The following is a 20107-nucleotide window of genomic DNA, read 5'->3' as shown; positions in this document are numbered from 1 at the left end:
TGTAACTTATTTTATATTATATATATTAAAATTTAGGGTAAAATACACCCATGACCACTCTAAAAAAGGGTCAATCCTATTTTGGTCATTCCAATTTTTTTTTAATTTAATCACTCTAAATAAAATAATTGTGCGAATTGCCACTGCATTTAAAAATTCCGTTTTCTTTTAATGGATTGCTAACGTTGCACATTAGCCTGTTAAGTAATTGGCATATGACTTTTTTTGCTGACTTTTGATTAAAGTTTAGGAATCTCCCTATAAAGTTTAGGGGAATTTTTTTTGGACTAATTATACGGAGGTCCCTAAATTTTAGCTAAAAGTCAACCAAAAAATGCCACGTGTCAGTTACTTATTGTGCTAATGTGCCACATTAGCAATTTGCTAAAAGAAAACGAAAATTTTAAATGTAGTGACAGTTCACACAATTATTTTATTTAGAGTAACTAAATTTAGAAAAAAATTGGACCATGAGTGTAGTTTACCCTAAATTTTACTAAAATTTTGGCTAAAATGGTAAAGTTGAGGCTGATTAAGGGTGGGTTTGGATGGGCGATTGGGTGCGGTGCGATGCGTTTAGCTTACTTTTTGTCTTACGCTACAGTATCGCTACAGTATCTAATCTCACCGCCACCGCTGTTTTTACACTAACTGCAGGTAAACGCACCGCCCATCCATACTCACTCTAAGCCTTAGTTCAATTGCAACCATTATTACATCTAGAAAAATGTGGGTTTAAATGCATTTAAGTGTGCTTTATTCTTCGATTTAAGTTTAAATCTTGAAGACACATTGTTGAATTAAATAAGTGATAGTGAATTTTTATTTTTTTTTAAAAGAAGTGTCTTAGGTTTAAATATAATCATACATGAGATTTTATTCATTTTATTTAAATATTTTTAAAAGATAAAAATATAATAATAATAATAATAATATAATTTTGTAAAAAAAAATAATTTTTTAAATTATTTTTGAATTAAGTTGGTGCTTAATTAATTCGAGACGCTAACTCAATTAAAAGTTTCTAAACAATTTATAGTTGACTTAACATATCCATTTTCATATCATAAATAAATAAAAGAAACACACGAGTAATGTTGTTAACTATATTATAATTGAAAGTTGTATATGATTTATTTAAGTTTTAAACCAACATAACTGAAAGTCTTATTTATGTTTGTTTAATTCGTCTAATAAACAAATATAAATGAATAAATTTGAATTGTTAGTCCAATACTCTCTTTATTTATAGCTCTAATTGATTTTAATTTGTAAATTTCAAAATTGAATTAAAATTTGATGATTATGTTAGAATTGTTTGGATGTATTTAAAATAATTTTTTTAAATTTTTTTAATATTTTTATGTCCATTTGATAGTTTATGTTCGAAGTTTGTAGTTATCTTTCTCAACAATGTGTCTTCGAGATTTATAAATTAAAAAACTAAAATTATTTAATCTAAAAATGATTTTTTTAAAGAAAAATAAATAACCCTTCTTGTAAAAATAAAATAGACTTAAATGACAATCTCATATCTAATTCTTATAGCTAGAAATTTTGTCGTGTATATGTGTGTGAAAACTACGTATTTAGAATACAGATTAAGAATATCATATTAAAATAAAATTTTAATAAATTAAGAATTTATTAATGTCAATATCACGGGATCAAATCCAATCATATCTAAAAAATTTTATTAGCTTTTTAAAGTAAAATAGACTAAAATCCCTTGAATAATGTTATTTATTCTAATTATAGGATATTTTTTTTTAATTTTCCTATTTAAATTGGCGTCTAATTATCTCGTGCTAGATTAATTCGTAATATCAACTCAATCAATTACTTTATTAATATTAGTATAGTTAAACAATTTATAATCTCTAGCAAGTATGGTTGTTTGGATTAATTTTACCTTCTTTCATTTAGAATACCGCAATTATGCAATAACATTTAAAGATTATAATATATAAGTATGCACCACTTTATATACGTGGATTTCACCTTATATTTTAATGGATTTTACAAAATATCGAATCTTAATTGGTTTATTGCTTTGTTATAATTTCTTTTATGAAATAAATTTACTTTTGTTATAATTTAATGCTTTGTTTGATTAGTAAGGTAATAAAAGAAAATTTTTATAATAATTAAACATAAAATAGAGAATAGTTAATAAAAAATATAAAAATTCTACTAAAAATAAAACCCCTTCAAAATAAGTAAAAATTATCTTTTTTATTAAAAATAAGTCATTAGAGTAATTAAATATTTTGTTCAAAAAAGAAATCATCATTTAAAATATAATGATGATTTCAACAAAGTCAAGACCGACAAAGAAATGTAATAAATACAAAATTATGTCTCACTAAAATTTATATAATAAATCTATTTATAAAAAAAATATAAATAACAAATAAAATCATATTTTAAATGATAAAATTAATATTTTGAAAATGATAACCTTTTAGATTCAAATTCTTATGTACTTGTATTTTTTTATATAAAATATATTTAAAAATAAAAAATAAATTTAGAATTCAATTGCTAAATTACACCAACCCAATCAATATATTTACTGAAACCGTCTCTAACTTTAAAAAAAAATCCATATATTCAGGGTAAAATTGGTAAAAACGGATCTGATTTTACCATTGTCTACAGGAAATATAGCTTAAGCCCTTTGAGGATGTAATAACAAGTGCGGCAGATCGAGATAAAACAAAGAAAATTAAAAATGGAAAGTGACCCCTAAACCATTATCTTTCCCATGAGTTTTATCACTAATTATGGCAAGCTCAAACCTCATGAAGCACGTGAAGTTTCACCTTTATTGACTTAATGCAACCTAATTAAGCAAAACATCAAAAAGAAACAGTAGGGTTTTTTTTTTATGGAGTGGCCTGGAAGGGGAGTCATAGATTCACAGGGCCAGGGAAAAGGCCCCTAATTGTCTCACCAATTTTCCTCGGGGTAACTGGGAAATTAATTAGAGACCAGCCACCGCCTACCAGGGTGGCTCCACAGCCTTATCCTTTCCCCAAGCGTCAAACTTTTCATGACTCCTTTTACTAGACATATATGTAATACTTCGCCCAAAACAAGAACACACGATCATATAATCAAAATGAATAAGAAGAAAAGGAACTGAACATTTACTCAACAAAATAACATAACAATAGTAGTAACCTATGTATCCAAAACCTTTGGTTTTCCAAAGGACTTGTATCCAACACTTGTGTCGACATATTCGAACATAGGTATAAGATTTGATTTAAAATTTTGAAAATATTCCAAGTCAGGCACAAACTTATATATTATACCAGTCTTGAATCTAAGTACTTACCATATATATGCTCTTGTCGAGCTCCTTTGATGGTAGAACTCAGTGTTTCAATCTACTGAAGCAATACAAGTATATTAAACCAAGATTGGTACCATGTTGCTATCCAGAATTGTAACAATTACCGCTCTGAGTTTTCTCTGCATACATCATGAAGAAATTAACGTAGAATTAGATAAAGAGGGCGCCATTCTGTCAACATTTGTATGCTCTCTTACCTGGCAAAAGGAAGAAACCTACTTCTCTAAAGTGCGCCATGCCATTCACTGAAATTTATCAGATATCAACCTGCCTTGAACTTTCACTCTATCAACTGGATGTTGTGCTTATATTTGTCAAGCTCAAAGTGCTCAACCAAAAAAATAGTCATATGCTAAAGGTGCAATGTGAGAACTTCATTTATAAAGTGCAGTGCGTAAAATATACAACACTCCATAAACCCTGTAGACCTTAATAAAAGCATCATATTGGAAGCAGCAAGTTTGATAGCTCAAAAACTTGCACTTTTTCAAGGCAATTATAAATTCAGTTCAAAAGTAAAAAACTGATATTTCTCACCCAAAACCCCAAAAAGCAAATGACCAACTATACAAAACGGTTCATTTGATGACACTATGATTCTCTCTTTCAAGTTGAGTGAAAACTAGAATGGCTTTTATCATAACAACAATCTAGTAGTATAACTTTTGAACTGCATTTACTTTGCATGTGGCAAATGAAAATATAATCTATATATATTTTGGACAAAAAAGGAGTAACAAGGAGAAACAATCAACACCATGCAGCCTTAAAAGCGCCGTTTCTTCTTCTCAGGTGTAGCATGCACTTGAGCTTTAACTCCGTAGATTTTTAGTTGAAAATTTTCGAATGCCTCAGAGACAGCTGCTACCTGTTCATGAGTACAATCAAAAGGAACAAACTATGGTCACAAATATAATGGAAAAGAGAAATATAACAAGGAAATAATAATTTCATTTGAATTCACCAACCAATTCAGGTTTCTTCGAGTACACTCTCACTATCATATCCTGATAAGATGTGGGCAGCAAGTGACTGATGCGTTCATGTGGTATGGGGAACTTCTCCTGACTCTCATAATCCTGGCCAGATAATTAATCCTGTCAGAAACTAGTACATACAAAGGAAACGACTCAAAATGCCTAAACAGTATCAGGATCCAGACTACATAATTTAGGAATCTATGTTACTCAGGTGTAGACACCTGAACACAAGTTTATGTCTGACACAAGTATGTTTAGTTCTTTTTTAAGATTTCTATGCATTATGAGTGTCTTTGGAGGATCATATTCTATACTGCATATCCAGATATACACCAGACACAGGTACTTAAGCAAAATGAAGAATCAGAGCAACATAGTGAGGAATTTCCTCTCTTAAGTAGCTAATATAGGTCAAACTTTTATGTTTGCATCGCCATTGAAAAGGCAGCACAATTTTATCACATATGCTAATAGTATCTCCTGTGCATTTACTACTATCCAACAATCAAAATATTATGGAAAAATAACAGAAAAATAAAAAGGAAACCCATTATTGACAGAAACCAAATAGAAATCTCAATTGTCAATAACCATCCAGCCTAGCATTTTCTTCTTCGGTTAGGGAAGTGATATTGAATCATTTCAAATGTCAATAACCATCCAGCCTAGGTTTTCTTCTTCCAGTAGCAGAATGAAATTCAATGTTTAAGTCTAGGCATGAATGTAGAGCAAGTAAAAGGATAAGGTGAGTACCTTACATTTTAGGCCACAAAGCCAGACAAACAGGAAAAATAAAAAATTAAATCAAGGTAAGTGATTTTCAGTACCTTGAAAAAGTTGATGCTGCAAGAGTAGAAATGAAACAAAAATGAACAAGAAAAAAAAGTATCAAAGACAATAGTCAAAGATGAAACCTAGAAAAACAAGGAAAATATTTGCCTCTTCAAATTGAGCATAAACGGCTCATGATACCTTTCTAGAGGATTTTGCCTTCCACGAGTCAAATCAATTCTGACATTGCTAACAGCAATATCATCTTCTTGCAGCAGTACTCCCCCATTTTTCTATTAAAATAAAATTGCCTTGTATCAGTATTGGAGACTATTCAATTGTTTAGCTAAGAACAGATGCATAAGATCATGCAAATGTAAATGGAAAAAAAATATATCACAACAGACCTGGGAACAAGCAATGTCTTGTGCAGTGACATCTTTGAAATGTTCCAATTGGTCTTTTGGAACTGAATACTCGTTACAGAACTGCCACAGAAAATAACACAATATACAGTAAGTTTCGTCTTTCACATATTTAAAAAAAATAAAAAAGAATAGCATGTTTGTTTGCAAGCTACCATGATCAAAACAAAAAAATGAAGTGAAAGTAAGCAAAGGTTTTCCACCTGATACAAATTTCTCCTACGAATGCGCAGAATCAAATCTCTAGATTCTCGGAGTTCTTCATCTGGTGCTGTCTCGATAGTTTTGATTATTGTGTCATCTAGCTGGATTCAAAGAAAGAATAGAATACAAAGCATGTTATACATTTGGACTCCAAATTTTTAGCAACTCAAAAGAATGCTAAGCATGTTGTCCAACCTTCCAGTACTCAGAAGGATCCTGAATGGAAGAAGAGATTTCTAGATAACTATTAGCTTTTAAAAGAGCATCTACTATCATTAGCTCAACAGCCTGCAATAAAAATGAAATCAAACCTCGCCACTTCAGATAAGACGCCTACACAACTAATTACACAAAAGAAAAAGAGGAGAAAAAACAACAATGTAAAAAAGACGTTTGAATGAGACAATATAGAACCCAGAATTAACTCTGTAAATACCTTCACTTTAGAGTGGGTGTACACAGTTCGATAAAGATCAGCACGAGTAGCAAATAACTTGTGGATGCTAAGATCTAGCAAGAGCACCCATTACCATTATTAAGGAGGAGTAAAAAAACACTAAAAGAACTAAACATGTATTTTGCAAGTAAATGAAACAGATGATACTAACAGTCTTTAGCACGATAGCAGATCTCATCACCCAAAACTCGCATAGTCTCCATCAACCTGCAGATGGTGTAGCATGTATATAATGCTGGCAAAAGAAATCTTCTAACTTTTATTCTTTTGCTTTTTAATACATCTATTGATAACAGAAACTATAAGCTAAATGCCTAGGAAGATTTAACAAAAACCTGTGGAAATCAAAGCTGCATCCTAGGCCACAAGCTCGACTGTCACGGACAATGTAATCAAACCTACACAAGTAAAATTTCATGCTGTTAAATTCTTTTATTCAAACTGGAAGGCCAATGTAGACAAATAATTAAGTTTCACTTACTTATCCACATCAATTCCATTCCGACCATTTGCAACAATATCATATAAGAATTGCTTCTCCTTTGCACTCTTCAAAGTAAGCACAAAATAGTGTATGTGTTAGATAAAGCAAAGAAACAAAGAATGTCTGTACTTCATACTGGAGCAAAATATAAAAAATCCAGTGATCAACATGTGCCCTACAAAATGGGTGTTAGAAACAAAACACTTACTTTTGGCAGTGCAAACTCAGAGCTAGCTAGTACCATTTCCTGGAAAATAAATAAATTAACATGGATGAAAATTAATTCTTATTATAAACATAAGGCTCAGAGCAAAGCAAAAGTTGCAAGCAGAAATTATTAGGATATATGGAGGAAGAAAATAAACAGGTAGACATCAAGAAAGTTTCTGGTTCTGCTTACTAGCTACAAATAGAGAATTGAAGAAAGAAATCATAAGGTTAAGTATGGCTCAGAATTCAAAAACATAGGATTTATTAGTATCTAGCTTCTCACACTTCTAGGTTTATTTGGGAATATTTGCAACATCAAGACCAGGAAAGGCAAAAAGATCGTGTATGAACAAACTCCTAATAAAATCAGCTTACCTTGACTCTTTTAATCATCTCAGATTCAACATCGATATGGTGCACATCAACAATATGATCAATCAGATCTGCTGACATTTGTTCATGAGCCCTAGAAAATACAGATATGATGTTAAATGGATGAAAACCATATTTTTCAACCCCTAACATTACCTAAGCCAAAAAGAAAAGTAAGTACTGATCAACTATCAAATATCATTTTATGCAAAAGTCATCAGACTGGTACATACACGAGGAATCACTGGGTGATCAATTTTTTTAAGATTAGAAGTTAATAATGCATCATATAAAAATATTCAACATTTACCATTTGAAGCTATTAAGAACTTTGGGGAGAAATTCCCGTTCAAACAAGTGGCTAAAAGGTCCGTGGCCTACATCATGTAGAAGTCCTGAAATTGGAGGAACAAAATCTATAAAGACCCGATTCAATTGAAATGAGAAGCACCTTTCAGGAACACAAGCTTTTACCTGCAACTTTCACTGCTTGAACATCAAATCGATCAATACCAAGCTCCAAACCCTACACAAAAGGATCTTAGTATATATAAATAACACATGGTAGATTGTAACAAGAGAAAAACAGCTCTATACCTGATAAGTTTTGAGCTTTTGCATAGCTTCACCCGCAAGCCAATACACACCAAGAGAATGCTCAAACCTGGAATGTACAGCCCCTGGATAAACCAGGTGTGCCAATCCTGAAACATATTAATAGTTAGCCAATCAGCAAGTTACGGCCTTACATGTGAGCTCAGTGAATTATAGCAAACTAAATAAAAGAAACCTCGTATAAATTTAGGTAAAATCAACACCAATGCAATGCAAGCCATTGTTGAGTCTAATACAAGTGAAGAAACTAAGATCCTATGAAGAGAATCCTATTTTACTAACAGCAGTAAATGCAACCGACAAGAAAACAACAAAATAAAGCATAATATCACTGTTGTTTGCTAATAAATAAATGTAAAAAACAGATACTTTTACTATAGGATAGAGGCCAAGCGTCCCACCCTTCATCCATTCCAACATAGAAACAGCATACAAATGAAGAAAACGCCAGTTCTCAAATCAATTTTATGGTGAATCGATATTTTTCACCACGTCTATCCTTTTCTGAAGCATGTGATATATTCATCATCCCATATAAAAACATAGATAAATAGTTGAAAGATCATAAAAGTTCCTACTTTTCCATGTAACAGGGATATAAATTCGTAACCATTTCAAATATATCCTATAAAAACTTGTCACGACAGTGATATATATTGCATGCTTGATAATAAATCAACCATCTCAACCGCATATATTTCAAGACAATTCACAGTTCCTAAACACCCATTCTCACAGAAAAAAAAAAGTGGAAAAAGAACATGAAAATGAACTTTACCAAGTTGTTTCAGCTCACGGAGCCTGTATCATAAAAATCGAAAAAACAATAAATGAGATCTGAATTGAAGCTAAACCAATAATAAAATAAAAGTACACACTTACCTTTGAAATTGCTCGGTGTCAATAAACTTCAAAGAGAGCTGCGACCGGACAGAAAATTAAAAATAATAATTACAATAATCACACACAAAAATCAAAAGAGCAAAACTCAGCTACTGTTGTAGTCCTCGCTCTCAGTCTCCAGTCAACGAATAAAGAAAAACAAAAATAAAAGCACAATAATACTCATATTACTGTGAGTTCTGATTTAGCATATCGAAACAGTGAAAAAAATCACAATTCCAAATTAAGAATCAAACAAAACATTTCTGTTGAATTTTTCTACTTACATATAGGGCACTTCGCTAAAACAAACATTGAAAATGAGAAAAAAAAAAGTAAAAGAAAAAGGAAAAATGGGAGAGTGAAAATGAAATACAGGATCGAGATAAATGTTGCCGTGAACGTTGTCGTGGACGTGTTTGGAGAGCCGGAGGTCGTGAGAAGGAGACAAATTACAAGCCGGAGAGAAAGAGAGATTTTCATCACAGTAAGCGCCCATTTCCTTTGAGAAAGTGGATGAGAAAAACGTATAACCAAAAAAATGTGTTTGGAGGAATTTTAGGCCAAGTGAAAAGGCCGGCAAGAATGTCCAAATATAAGGGATTTTGTATAACTAATGCTGGAACGCAAGCGCAAATAAAGTTTCCTTCCGTTCTTTAATATTTGGCTTAAATGGTTAAAAAAAACAACAGTAAAATTAATTAATTAATTAAATTGAGTTCTTAATAATAAAAAACAAACGTATAATTGAGATTTAAACTGAAAATTAATAATCAGCTAAGTTCTTAAAATTAATTTTTTTCCTAAAGTTTCTGACCTCTTTAATTTGGATTGAGTGGCAAGATAATGTAAAGGTTAAAACTTTTTAAAAAATAAAAAGTTATTAAAAGTTCTGAATTTTATTAGAAATACATCTAAAAACTATAAATTTATAATATAAATGTAAATTTAAAAATAATATACAATAAATAATTAAATTTATTATTTGAAATTAATTAATAATAACACATGAAATATGTAAGTTATTAAAATTAAAAAATTAAATTAAATTATTTATGTTGTCATCAATCTTGAATCGATATCGAGTTAATTTATTGCACTAATTCAATCAAATTATATATATATAATAAGCTACACGAACTCAAGTTGTCACAGCTTTTTTTTTATTTTTTATTTTTATTTACAAAACAAATTTTAAATAATTTAAACACAATTTTATTTTAATATATTACAAATTTCAATTTTAAATGGAAATTGTTAATTGAAATATATAGATTTACCTTTCTTTAAATAATTATTATTTAAATAAATTATATAAATCCTGTATAATGCTCAGTATAGTTCTTCAAATAATATTTTAATATACGAATTGTTGTCTACATATTTATTTAAATATATATTATATTATATATATTAAAAATATCGATGAATTTGAAACGGTACACCAAAATATAATGATATTGGTACATACCAGTACCAGTAGAAAAATTGTACACTCATTGGTACGATACTGAATACCTTAACACAAACTCAAGTACACACTTAAATAATAGTATAAGTATAGATATAAAAACAATGTGGGTGGAGCAATTTGTGTAATAACATTTAAATGTTCAAAAATATTAAAGTAAAATTTTGGTTGAAGTGGTAAAGAAACAATAACTTATAAATTTTATCACACCCGCCATGTGGTTGAACAAAAATAATTTATATTAAATATATATTTATAAAAAATATATCAATCAATATTATTAGTGGAGTGACAAAAGCTTTTTATATGAATTTGTCAGTTTTGTGTTCCATTTTTAAATAATTTTTTTCAATTGTTTTATTTGAAGATTATATAAAAGTATGAAAATGTGATGATGTCCTTTAAAATAATAATATTTTAATAATTTCACAGCTGAATTGGTGTCGAGTTGACTCGTGACACTAACTCAGTCAATCGCTTTATATATAATATACATAAATAATATAAATAATAATCTAAAAATTTTAAATGTATATACAAACTATAAAAATTATTAATTATATTGAAGATTATAACAGCAGCTTAACGAACTTTAGAAATATTAATAAATTCTTATAAATTTTGCTTAATCATTATAAATTTTTGTATAACCTTATAATTTTTGGTATAATCTTAAGAATTTTAGTATAATAAAATATTGAGTTGATCAAGTCGAGGCCACAAAGGAAAACTTTAGAAATATAGGTATACTTTTAGAAATTTTGGTAAATCATTAGAAATTTTGATAAAATCTTAGAATTTTTTATATAGCCTTAAAAATTTTGGTATAAGTTTAGAAATTTCGATATATCAAAATATTGAATTGATCGAGTATGGGATACTGAAAAAAATTGATAAACCCCTAAAAATTTTGGTACACTAGAATATTATGTTGATCAATAAGGAAACTACAGAAATTTTGGTATAGCTTTAAAAAATTGGGTATAAAGCTTGAGGAATTTGGTGTAACTTTATAAATTTTGTTAAATTCTTCGAATTTTTTTTATACCAAAATCATGATTTCATTATTCTTTCCCCTTAATAGCTTGAAAACCATCCGGACGACATTTTTATCATCCAAATGGTTGTTTAAAGAAAACCAATAATCTACTCCTTTTAATTTGAATTTTATTCGATCAAATTTACTGTCTTAACATGTCAATAATATATGAGTACAATTATGGAATTCATTTTTTCAATGATATAAAATTTGGAATTAATAATAAGATCTCAACTTATTTAACATCTTCTATCCAAAGTACTAAGAAACATGGCAGAAACATGGTTTTACAAAAAAAATAAAATAATACAATCATCACATACATTTGTAAACAATTCAAGTAAGATTGGACCAACATCTTCATCATCATCCTCATGTGTAGATACATCGGGTGGTGGGTACTCCCTGTCCGGTCCAAAGGGAGAAGACATCAACACTAGATAATTTGTGGAATCTTTTCTCGAAACTTTCAGCATTTGACAACGAAATTGTGGATCTTCTTCTCATTCTCTATGCGATGAGCATCGGAAATCTCGAATTTTTTTTTCAAATTTTGTAGTGTATCCATAATATATGACCAATTTAACTTAATTAAGCTGCTCATGGATTTGAAGACAAGTCTAGGGGAACTTGTTCAAATGACAAAGGTTGTGATGCTTCGATAGCCAAAACCTCAATACAAACTTCTTCACGAGTTTTTTCAACCATTGGTGTAATTGATATAATGTCTTTGTATTAATATTTTTGAGATCACCTTGGATGATATTATAAATAATATGTTTGTCAATTGGTTTGTTAGGACGAGTCGTAGCTTCATTAGGCAGTAATTGGACTTTGGCTTCAAAACCCAACTCAATAATCAGACAAGTAAATTAAAGTGTTTGCAGACTTTGCATGGATATGAATTTATTCATTCAGTAACTGTCCAATGTCTATATAAATCCAACCAAAATACAAAAAAAGTAGGGGGTAAACTCCACGTTTCAACTCATTATTTTGCTTTGACAAAAATATGTGATGATTAATGAATTGTAATTATGTCTTTACCTCTAGAGAAAGATTCGTGGAGCGGATTGTATAATTGGCATATATAAACACTACCCCACACCCTTAAGTCAGCACATCATAAACCACATTCATATTTACCTCATAATTAATTAACTTAGTACACAATGCTCAACCATTAAACGTTCTTATTTCTGAATAGTCTAAGGATCAAAATACACTTTCTTCTTTATTACAAAATATGTATTTTCACTTGCTTCTGGAAGGTTAGTGTAAAACTCTTATACAATCGATAAACAATAACTAACAAGTGTCTCATAAAAAAATTGTCATATCTCTTAGCAATCATATATTTTCACTTTCACCATTTTTGCTCTTCTCTTACTTTGAGGTTGCAGAAAAAGATTGATAGAAAATTATGTGAAAAATGTTAGGGGCTATGGGACAAATTGTTGTTGGATTCACAATGAATGCTTCGAGCTACAAAGGCAACCAAGATTAGGGCTCTTCTCAAATTTGAGAAATTTGAGTTTTAATTCAAATAAAATAGATTCTCTTTTTTAATTAAAAATAGTTATTTTTATTTTATATAAATTTCATGTTAAAATTGTTTAGTTTTAAGAAAATTTACTCATCATCTCTAAAAATGTCACAGGCAACAAATTTTTTCAACATCATAAAATTATTTGGTGTCTACACTACAAATGTCCATATAAGTTCTTAGGGTGTGCTTGGGTGAGAAATTTGTAGGAGAAATTTTATTTATATCAATGATTTTAAAATTCTAAAAATGAATTTACTTGTTTGGGTAAATATATTGAAGAATTTTAGAATTTGTAAGTAATTTCAAGAGGGTATTTTAATAGCTCAATTTCCTTTTCTAAATTCCACCTAAGGTGATTTTTCAAAATTCCTTATAATTTTATTTAGGTAGTGTTTGGAAAGCCACCTAGTAATTGAATTTGGGTGTAATTGTTTGTAATTACACAACCATGACATGTTTGGGTAACAATTATAATTGGCGGGTCTCACTGAATTGGGTTTAATTGGAACACCTTAATTACACTTTCTAATTTTTAGAGAAGGGTGAGAATTAAAGTAATTACATAGATAATTACACTCAAACCCAATATATATATATATACAAGTTATAAAAATTATATTGTGAGCATGAATATGTATAAGGTTTTGGATAGTTATGACAAAAAAAATATTATAAATCTTAAAAAATCATATTATAAAAATAAATTATGCATTTTATAAAGTTATAACAAAATATATATTACTTAAATCCTAAAAAATTCTAAAGTTGTAAACATACATGTTATAAGTGTTATAATATATTTATTTTATAAAAATTTATGGCCTAGAAATATGAATATAATATATATGTGATTAAGTTATATATTATAAAAATAATATACTTATTTAAAAAATATAGTTTTTATCATAATTTATTTATAAAAAACAACTTTTTAAAGTTATGATAAAAAAATTATATTATTTATAATAATAGCTATGAAAGTTATTGGATAATTTATAAAATATTATTTATAAATGTTATTTATTATAAATTTTATATTATGTTTTACTTAACTTACACACTATAATAAGGGATATAACCCAAGATTAGTTTTTTTTTTAATTTAAATTTATATAAGTTCTTCATAATTAAAGATACATGTTATTTGGACCGTGAACTCAAATATTATAATATTGATGTTAATTATGTAAATACTAAAAAAATTATTGCACCTATCATGGGATATGATATCATTTGAGAAAATGGTACTAAACACAAGCACCATAGATAACTTGCGAACTTTTTAATTTGAGACATTCAATATAACAAAATGTGGTTGAGATGACATTTATTGCTCTAAAAAATATTTCTCATATTAACAAAATCACCTTAGTGTAACATAAAAAATAAGGTTGGACCGTATCAACATGTTGCATATTTCATAAATTCAATAATAGGTGGAACTAAAAAGATCCATACTTCGAAGACTATAGAAGAAGAAAATCTTGGTAATCATAATAATGCATATTCAAATTTAGATGATGAACTCGGTCAAGGACTAATAGATGAGGATAAAGAGCATATATTAAGTATTAAAGAGGGAATAACCTAACAAAGAAACACTAAAAATATTAGATAAAATTACATATGATGATTTGATTTTAATTTTTGTTACTTATTTAGAAATTTTTTTATCATACTTATAATTTTTTATAATAATTAATATTTTTACAAATATAAAGTATGTAACTATGTAATTATAATTTATACTATAAAATATTATATAAGAAATTATGATGTAATTTCATTGTGTTAGCCAAACACGTCTAGAGAACTACAATTTTTTTATAATTATTATCCTAATAATTACACTTTGATTACTTTGTATTATCTAAAGAGACTTTAATTTAAGTACAAATGATTCCCCCATAAGATAAAAACTTAAACTTCAAAAAACATTTTATTTAATTATAATACATATTTTTAAATTTTGTTTTATTAAAACTACTTATAAAATTTTACAAATATAATGATATTCATATTCAATATATTTTATATTATTTATTTTTAATATAATTATTTTTATTTTTTAATTTATAAAACTCTAATATTTTTTTTCTAAATTAATTATTTATCCAAATAAAATTATTACAAATTCTAACCTCCTAAATTTTAAAAGTCTAACATTTTAAATTTTTTTTTTTGAAATTAACATTTTAAAATTTTAATTCTTCGTATAAACGTACTCTTATTTGAACAATTTAGCCTTAGAAATTCCGTCTTTAATCAAATATAAAACTAATTAAGGGAAAAAAAAAAGATCAATGGATAACATATATATATGTATAAACGTGCGGCTAAAAACACAGCAATCCAAATTCCAAACTCCAACAAAACATCAATGGCGGCAGCTAAGCCATTGCCGTCATCCCTTCACACTCACAAAATTCTCTCTTCATGCAACCAAATTTTACCTTCGCTCCTCCATTTCCGTCAACATTACAGCAACCCAAAAAGCCAACAACCACAAAGGCGAAGAAAACACTCAAGCTCCTTAGATGGCGCCTACGGCTTGGCTATCAAAGCTTACATGGAAAACCCAAACTCCATTTCTGGTTTCGCAAACAAAGTCATTGGCTCTCTCCCTATAGTCGGCCTTGTCGCTAGGATTTTCAGTGATGAAGGCGGTGTTGGTGGGGATATCATTGATTTTGCTGAGTTTAGAAGAAGGGTGGGCAAGAAATGTACTGTTACTGATTCTAGAGCCTTTTACGAGTTCCAAGAAAGGAGAGGCCGGGTAATTTTTTCTTCTTTCTGGTAGGATAATTGTAGTTAAATGAAATGTTCATAACACAAATTTGATTAATTTGTTTTTCTGTTTTACATATGTTTGGTGTTAGTAATTGTTAGATTAATAAATGTAAATGGATAAGATTATGTTATAGAACAAAACGCCATTTCATAATAATAATAACGTAGCCTTTTGGGTGATCATGCATTGTTTTGTGTTATTTTTATCTTGTCTGCTCTCGTGTTCTTATCTTTTAACACGGTATTCTAACATGAATTAATGAAGACATTCGGCTTGGATTTTGTGGTTTTGGATAGGCAGGGGATCCTTTGTATGTTCTGCTATCATGTTGGCTAGCAGCTGTGGGTGCTGGTCTTCTTAAATCTGAGGAGATATTGGAGGGGGTGGCAAGGCTTCGGATTTCCAATGATATCGAATTCGAAGAGCAGAATTTTATTGCAATGATGAATGAAGCAAGAGAGGTCAGTTCATCTCATTCACACTATCCCATGTCTACATATCAATGTGTCTTGTGTCGGACATGGATACTTAAAAAATAAATGAAGAGTCCGTCGGTTCATTTCATGCCAAGCACTTCTAGTTATTGCCTATGTTGGATAAAGCCTTCACTTCACCCTAACATGTAACTAGTGACAAAGTCAAGAACTTCAAGTCAGGGGATCGGGATAAAATGCCAAAATAGTTTGTTTACCACTTTTGAATTAAATAAATTGTTACAACCTTGAAATTTGTAGGAATTATAAGGTTTGAAGGAACCAAGCTAGGCTAAGGATGCCATCTGCTTGTGTCCTAGTTACCTATATTCAAGGGAGCATCCGATATGTGTATGTAGCAGCTACAGATATGCTAACTTTTTCTCTATATATTTTGGAAGATCATTATCTTACTCCTATGTCTGGATAATACAAATTGTGTCACATACTTGACTACAAAAGGATATCCTCAAGTTAACTTAAAAAATTTGCATCCGTGTCTGATACCTTGTCTCGAGTCAATATAACATGGTTTAAGTACCATATTATAATAGGAAGGGAGGTTTTAAATAAGTTCAAAAGATCAAAGGAATTTATGTGCTACGAAACATAATCTGGCCGACCAGCTAGATTTTGTGGATGTTGGGACAGTGCTTTTATGGTGCTATAGATTTTCATTGTCACGATAAATAGGCTTTAGTTGGTCTCCATTTCACTAAACAAATGATCAAGATAGTTTGGAGCGATGGCATTCAATAGCTATGTTGCTCGGACTAGGTATAGTTTTGGATATGAATATGTGTCAAACATGGGTATGTTCAATTTCTTTTTATGTAGTTGGAGTATCCAAGAAATTTCATATCCTTACACCAATGCCTAAGTATGTGTGGGACAATGATACTTCAAGCAAGATAAAGAGTCAGAGTAACATAGTTCAATAGCTTTTAACTGTGAGTAAGAGATGAGTGAATAATTAACTGCTCGATAATCTCTGCTCTATGTGGGTGCATGGTTGTTTATGTTTCCAATTTTATGTTGTCCATGGAGTTTTTAATGCTTATTTCAGCTTGTTTGACAAACACACACACACATTTGTGCGTGTATTTATATATAACATGTATTTAGTACTTATATTGCTACAGAGGCGAGCTAAGTTGAATGCGGATGCCCCAACTCTTCCCATGGAGATTAGAGCCGAAAAGGCTGTTGATGCCATTTACGTCTGTTGCTTCGGCAGAGACCCGATAGAAGAGGAAGACGAGAGCTTGCTAAATATCATGCTATGTGCAGTTTTCCCAACCGTCAAGCGATCAATGATACAAAGAATCATCAAGGACAAAGCAATAAAAGTAGCAGAAGGTGGTGATGATGCAGACATCGTTCCAGAACCAAAGCCATTATCAAAGGAAGCTGTACAAATGCAAATGAAAGACCTTGAATTCCTTAAACAAAACACGGAGACATGAAAGAACTGATTTTAATGAAAAAATTGGAGTCGGTTCGCTTCTTCGAACTGCACTTGGATGGTATCGGAAAATGAAGCTAAGAAAATGGCTCCATATTGAAACCATCCAACACTTGAGTTTCAGATTGCACTCAATGGCAGATAAATCATAGGTTTACTGGGTCTTCCATATGTTTTGTTTCTTCTAGTTTGAGTTGAAACTCATTTTTAGGGTGTAACCATTAAAGGCAACAGTTTGCGAGTGAAATACAAGTTCATAGCAATGTTTTTGGAACCGGCCTTATGGTCAAATTGGTCCAGAAATTAAAAAGAAAATCGAAAAAAGAAGTTTTAAATAATGACATAAGCATAAATTATATCCTTTTATTTAGGTTAATTTTCCCCCTCAATTTTTGAAGTACTTGGGTGGATTGGATTTTTTTTTCTTTCGGTTTGAGCTAATAATTTAGAGTAAAAACATGAAAATATCGATTCTAATCTCGATTTTGAATAGATCTAATCTTTTTATTTGAATTAATATATTAATCGATTTTAAGTTTGATTAACCGATTTAATTATTGTATAAGTAAAATTAGAATCGAAATTATTAAAAATTATATAATCACTTTTTCTTTTATTCTTTATAATTAATGAGATATGAACTTTGTTCCTTTAAATTAAATATCGTATCACTGACCTATCATCCTAGCAACTAGTTGTTGGGTGGATGTATCTTTATCTCGAATTTTCTCAAACTTTGTTCACCTTTAAACATGCATGCGTTAAAGAATTTTCTAAAATATAAAATAATTAAAATTTGATATAGAGTAATCTACAATCATTTAGTTTAGTAGCAAATAACGTTTATATTATGGTCCGAAAGTTTGGATTTAATTCCTAATATCTCGACTCCTGCCTTTAATTATAAAAAAAATATATATTGATATAAAGTATCTTTATATATATTTTTTGAAATAATATAAAGTATCTTTATGCATAAATATTATAGGAATCATTTGTAAATATGAATTAGTTATATTAAATTTATGACACACTTACAATGTAGAAGAAAATAAATTTTTAATAATTTTTAAAGTTGAATATAAATATTACATATGTGTTCAATTGTAATGATATATTTTCTGCATTTTATATTAAAATATAAAAAATAAAATATTTTTAAAATAATATTTACTCTTTATAAAAATAAATAATTTTAATAAATTCCAATTGAATTAAGACATAGAAGTATAAACATATTTATATTTAATAAATATATAATTTACATGAAAACAATAGCAATATAAATATTAAAATTTTGAATTTAATTTTAAGTTCAAAGATGAATTTGAAACAGATTTAAAATTCTTCAAACTAAAATGATATATATAATTAATTTTAAATTTAACGGTAAATTACACATGTGGTCATCTAACTATTAGGAAGTTTCTTTTTTGGTCATCTAATTATGAAAAGTTGCAAAATAGTCACTCAACTATTTGATTTTTCTTTTGTTGTTACGGGTGGTTAAACAACTAATGGGAAGTTGATGTGATAGCTTTTAAAATTGACATAATAACAATTTTAACCCTTGACATTTGTACATTGTGCCAATTTAGTTTTGATTCTAAAAATTGAACCCTCAACGTTTACATATTGTGCAATTTGATCTTTTACAGTTTTACTTTTCGTTGTAACCATTTCTGACGTTATCCATGTGTTTGATTCAGTAAAAAAACAAGAAATAAAACAACCCAAAATTTGAAAAATAGACAATTTAATTGCTTGAAAAAAAAATCTGCTTCATTAAGTCAACCCAATTGTAAGTCTAACTACTTAAAAAAGAAGAAGCTTTGATTTACTTCTTCAATGGCGGTCAGTTTAACCTAACAAACAATGAATTAGTATCACTCAGAGCTATTAAATTTGTCATTTATACATTGTGTCAATTTAGTTTTGATTCTAAAAATTGAGCTCTCAATGTTTACACATTGTGTAATTTTATCTTTTACAGTTTTACTTTTCGTTGTAACATTTTCTGACGTTATCCATGTGTTTAATTAAGTAAAAAAAAGAAAGAAAGAAATAAAACAACCCAAAATTTGAAAAATTACCAATTTAATTGCTTGAAAATAAAAAATACCTACTTTATTAACTCAACCCAATTTTTAGTCTAACAACTTTAAAAAAAAAAGCTTTGGTTTGCTTAATTAAGGGAGCTCAACTTAACCTAACAAATAATGAATTAGTACAAGAAAATCAATATATTTGAGGATGGTCTAGTTTAATAATATTTTTGTTTTATTTCTAATTTACATGTATTGAATTACATTTTCATGTAAAAAATAGAATAAAGTAGGTAATATGCAAACATTGATGATTAATTTTTTAAAAATTAAAATTAAATTAATCTAATGTGTAAATATTGTAAATTAAATTTATTATTATGTCAATTTTAAAAACTAACACTTTTATTTTGTTAGTCATTTAATAACGGATTACTAAAAAAGAAAAATCTAATAAGTGAATGTCCAGTACTTTTTAATAGAAGAATGTTCAAGAAAGAGATTTATTAGATT

General features: G+C 28.8%; 2 protein-coding genes across 2 annotated transcripts; one reads left to right on the top strand and one right to left on the bottom strand.

The window, feature by feature from the left end:
- Nucleotides 1–3714: 3714 nt before the first annotated feature.
- On the bottom strand, nt 3715–9393 carry LOC107911781 (deoxynucleoside triphosphate triphosphohydrolase SAMHD1 homolog). Its single transcript, XM_016839710.2, has 19 exons — nt 9138–9393; nt 8762–8799; nt 8658–8680; nt 7862–7968; nt 7739–7790; nt 7575–7659; nt 7268–7358; nt 6891–6929; nt 6680–6747; nt 6534–6596; nt 6350–6405; nt 6178–6251; nt 5937–6029; nt 5741–5842; nt 5520–5600; nt 5314–5405; nt 5169–5184; nt 4330–4440; nt 3715–4229 (listed from the first exon to the last, which is right to left on the bottom strand). Exons 1-19 carry the CDS (start codon nt 9258–9260, stop codon nt 4128–4130), a joined length of 1416 nt encoding a protein of 471 aa, XP_016695199.2. The 5' UTR covers nt 9261–9393; the 3' UTR covers nt 3715–4127.
- A 5726-nt stretch (nt 9394–15119) lies between these two features.
- On the top strand, nt 15120–17823 carry LOC107911780 (photosystem I assembly factor PSA3, chloroplastic). The gene is made up of 3 exons (XM_016839709.2): nt 15120–15596; nt 15908–16072; nt 17227–17823. Exons 1-3 carry the CDS (start codon nt 15141–15143, stop codon nt 17548–17550), a joined length of 945 nt encoding a protein of 314 aa, XP_016695198.2. The 5' UTR covers nt 15120–15140; the 3' UTR covers nt 17551–17823.
- Nucleotides 17824–20107: the final 2284 nt, after the last annotated feature.

The sequence above is a fragment of the Gossypium hirsutum genome, chromosome D11 (genome assembly GCF_007990345.1).
Source record: "Gossypium hirsutum isolate 1008001.06 chromosome D11, Gossypium_hirsutum_v2.1, whole genome shotgun sequence".
Taxonomy (NCBI): Eukaryota; Viridiplantae; Streptophyta; class Magnoliopsida; order Malvales; family Malvaceae; genus Gossypium; species Gossypium hirsutum.
Note: the sequence above shows the minus strand (reverse complement) of the source record. Positions and strands in the feature narration are given on the sequence as shown.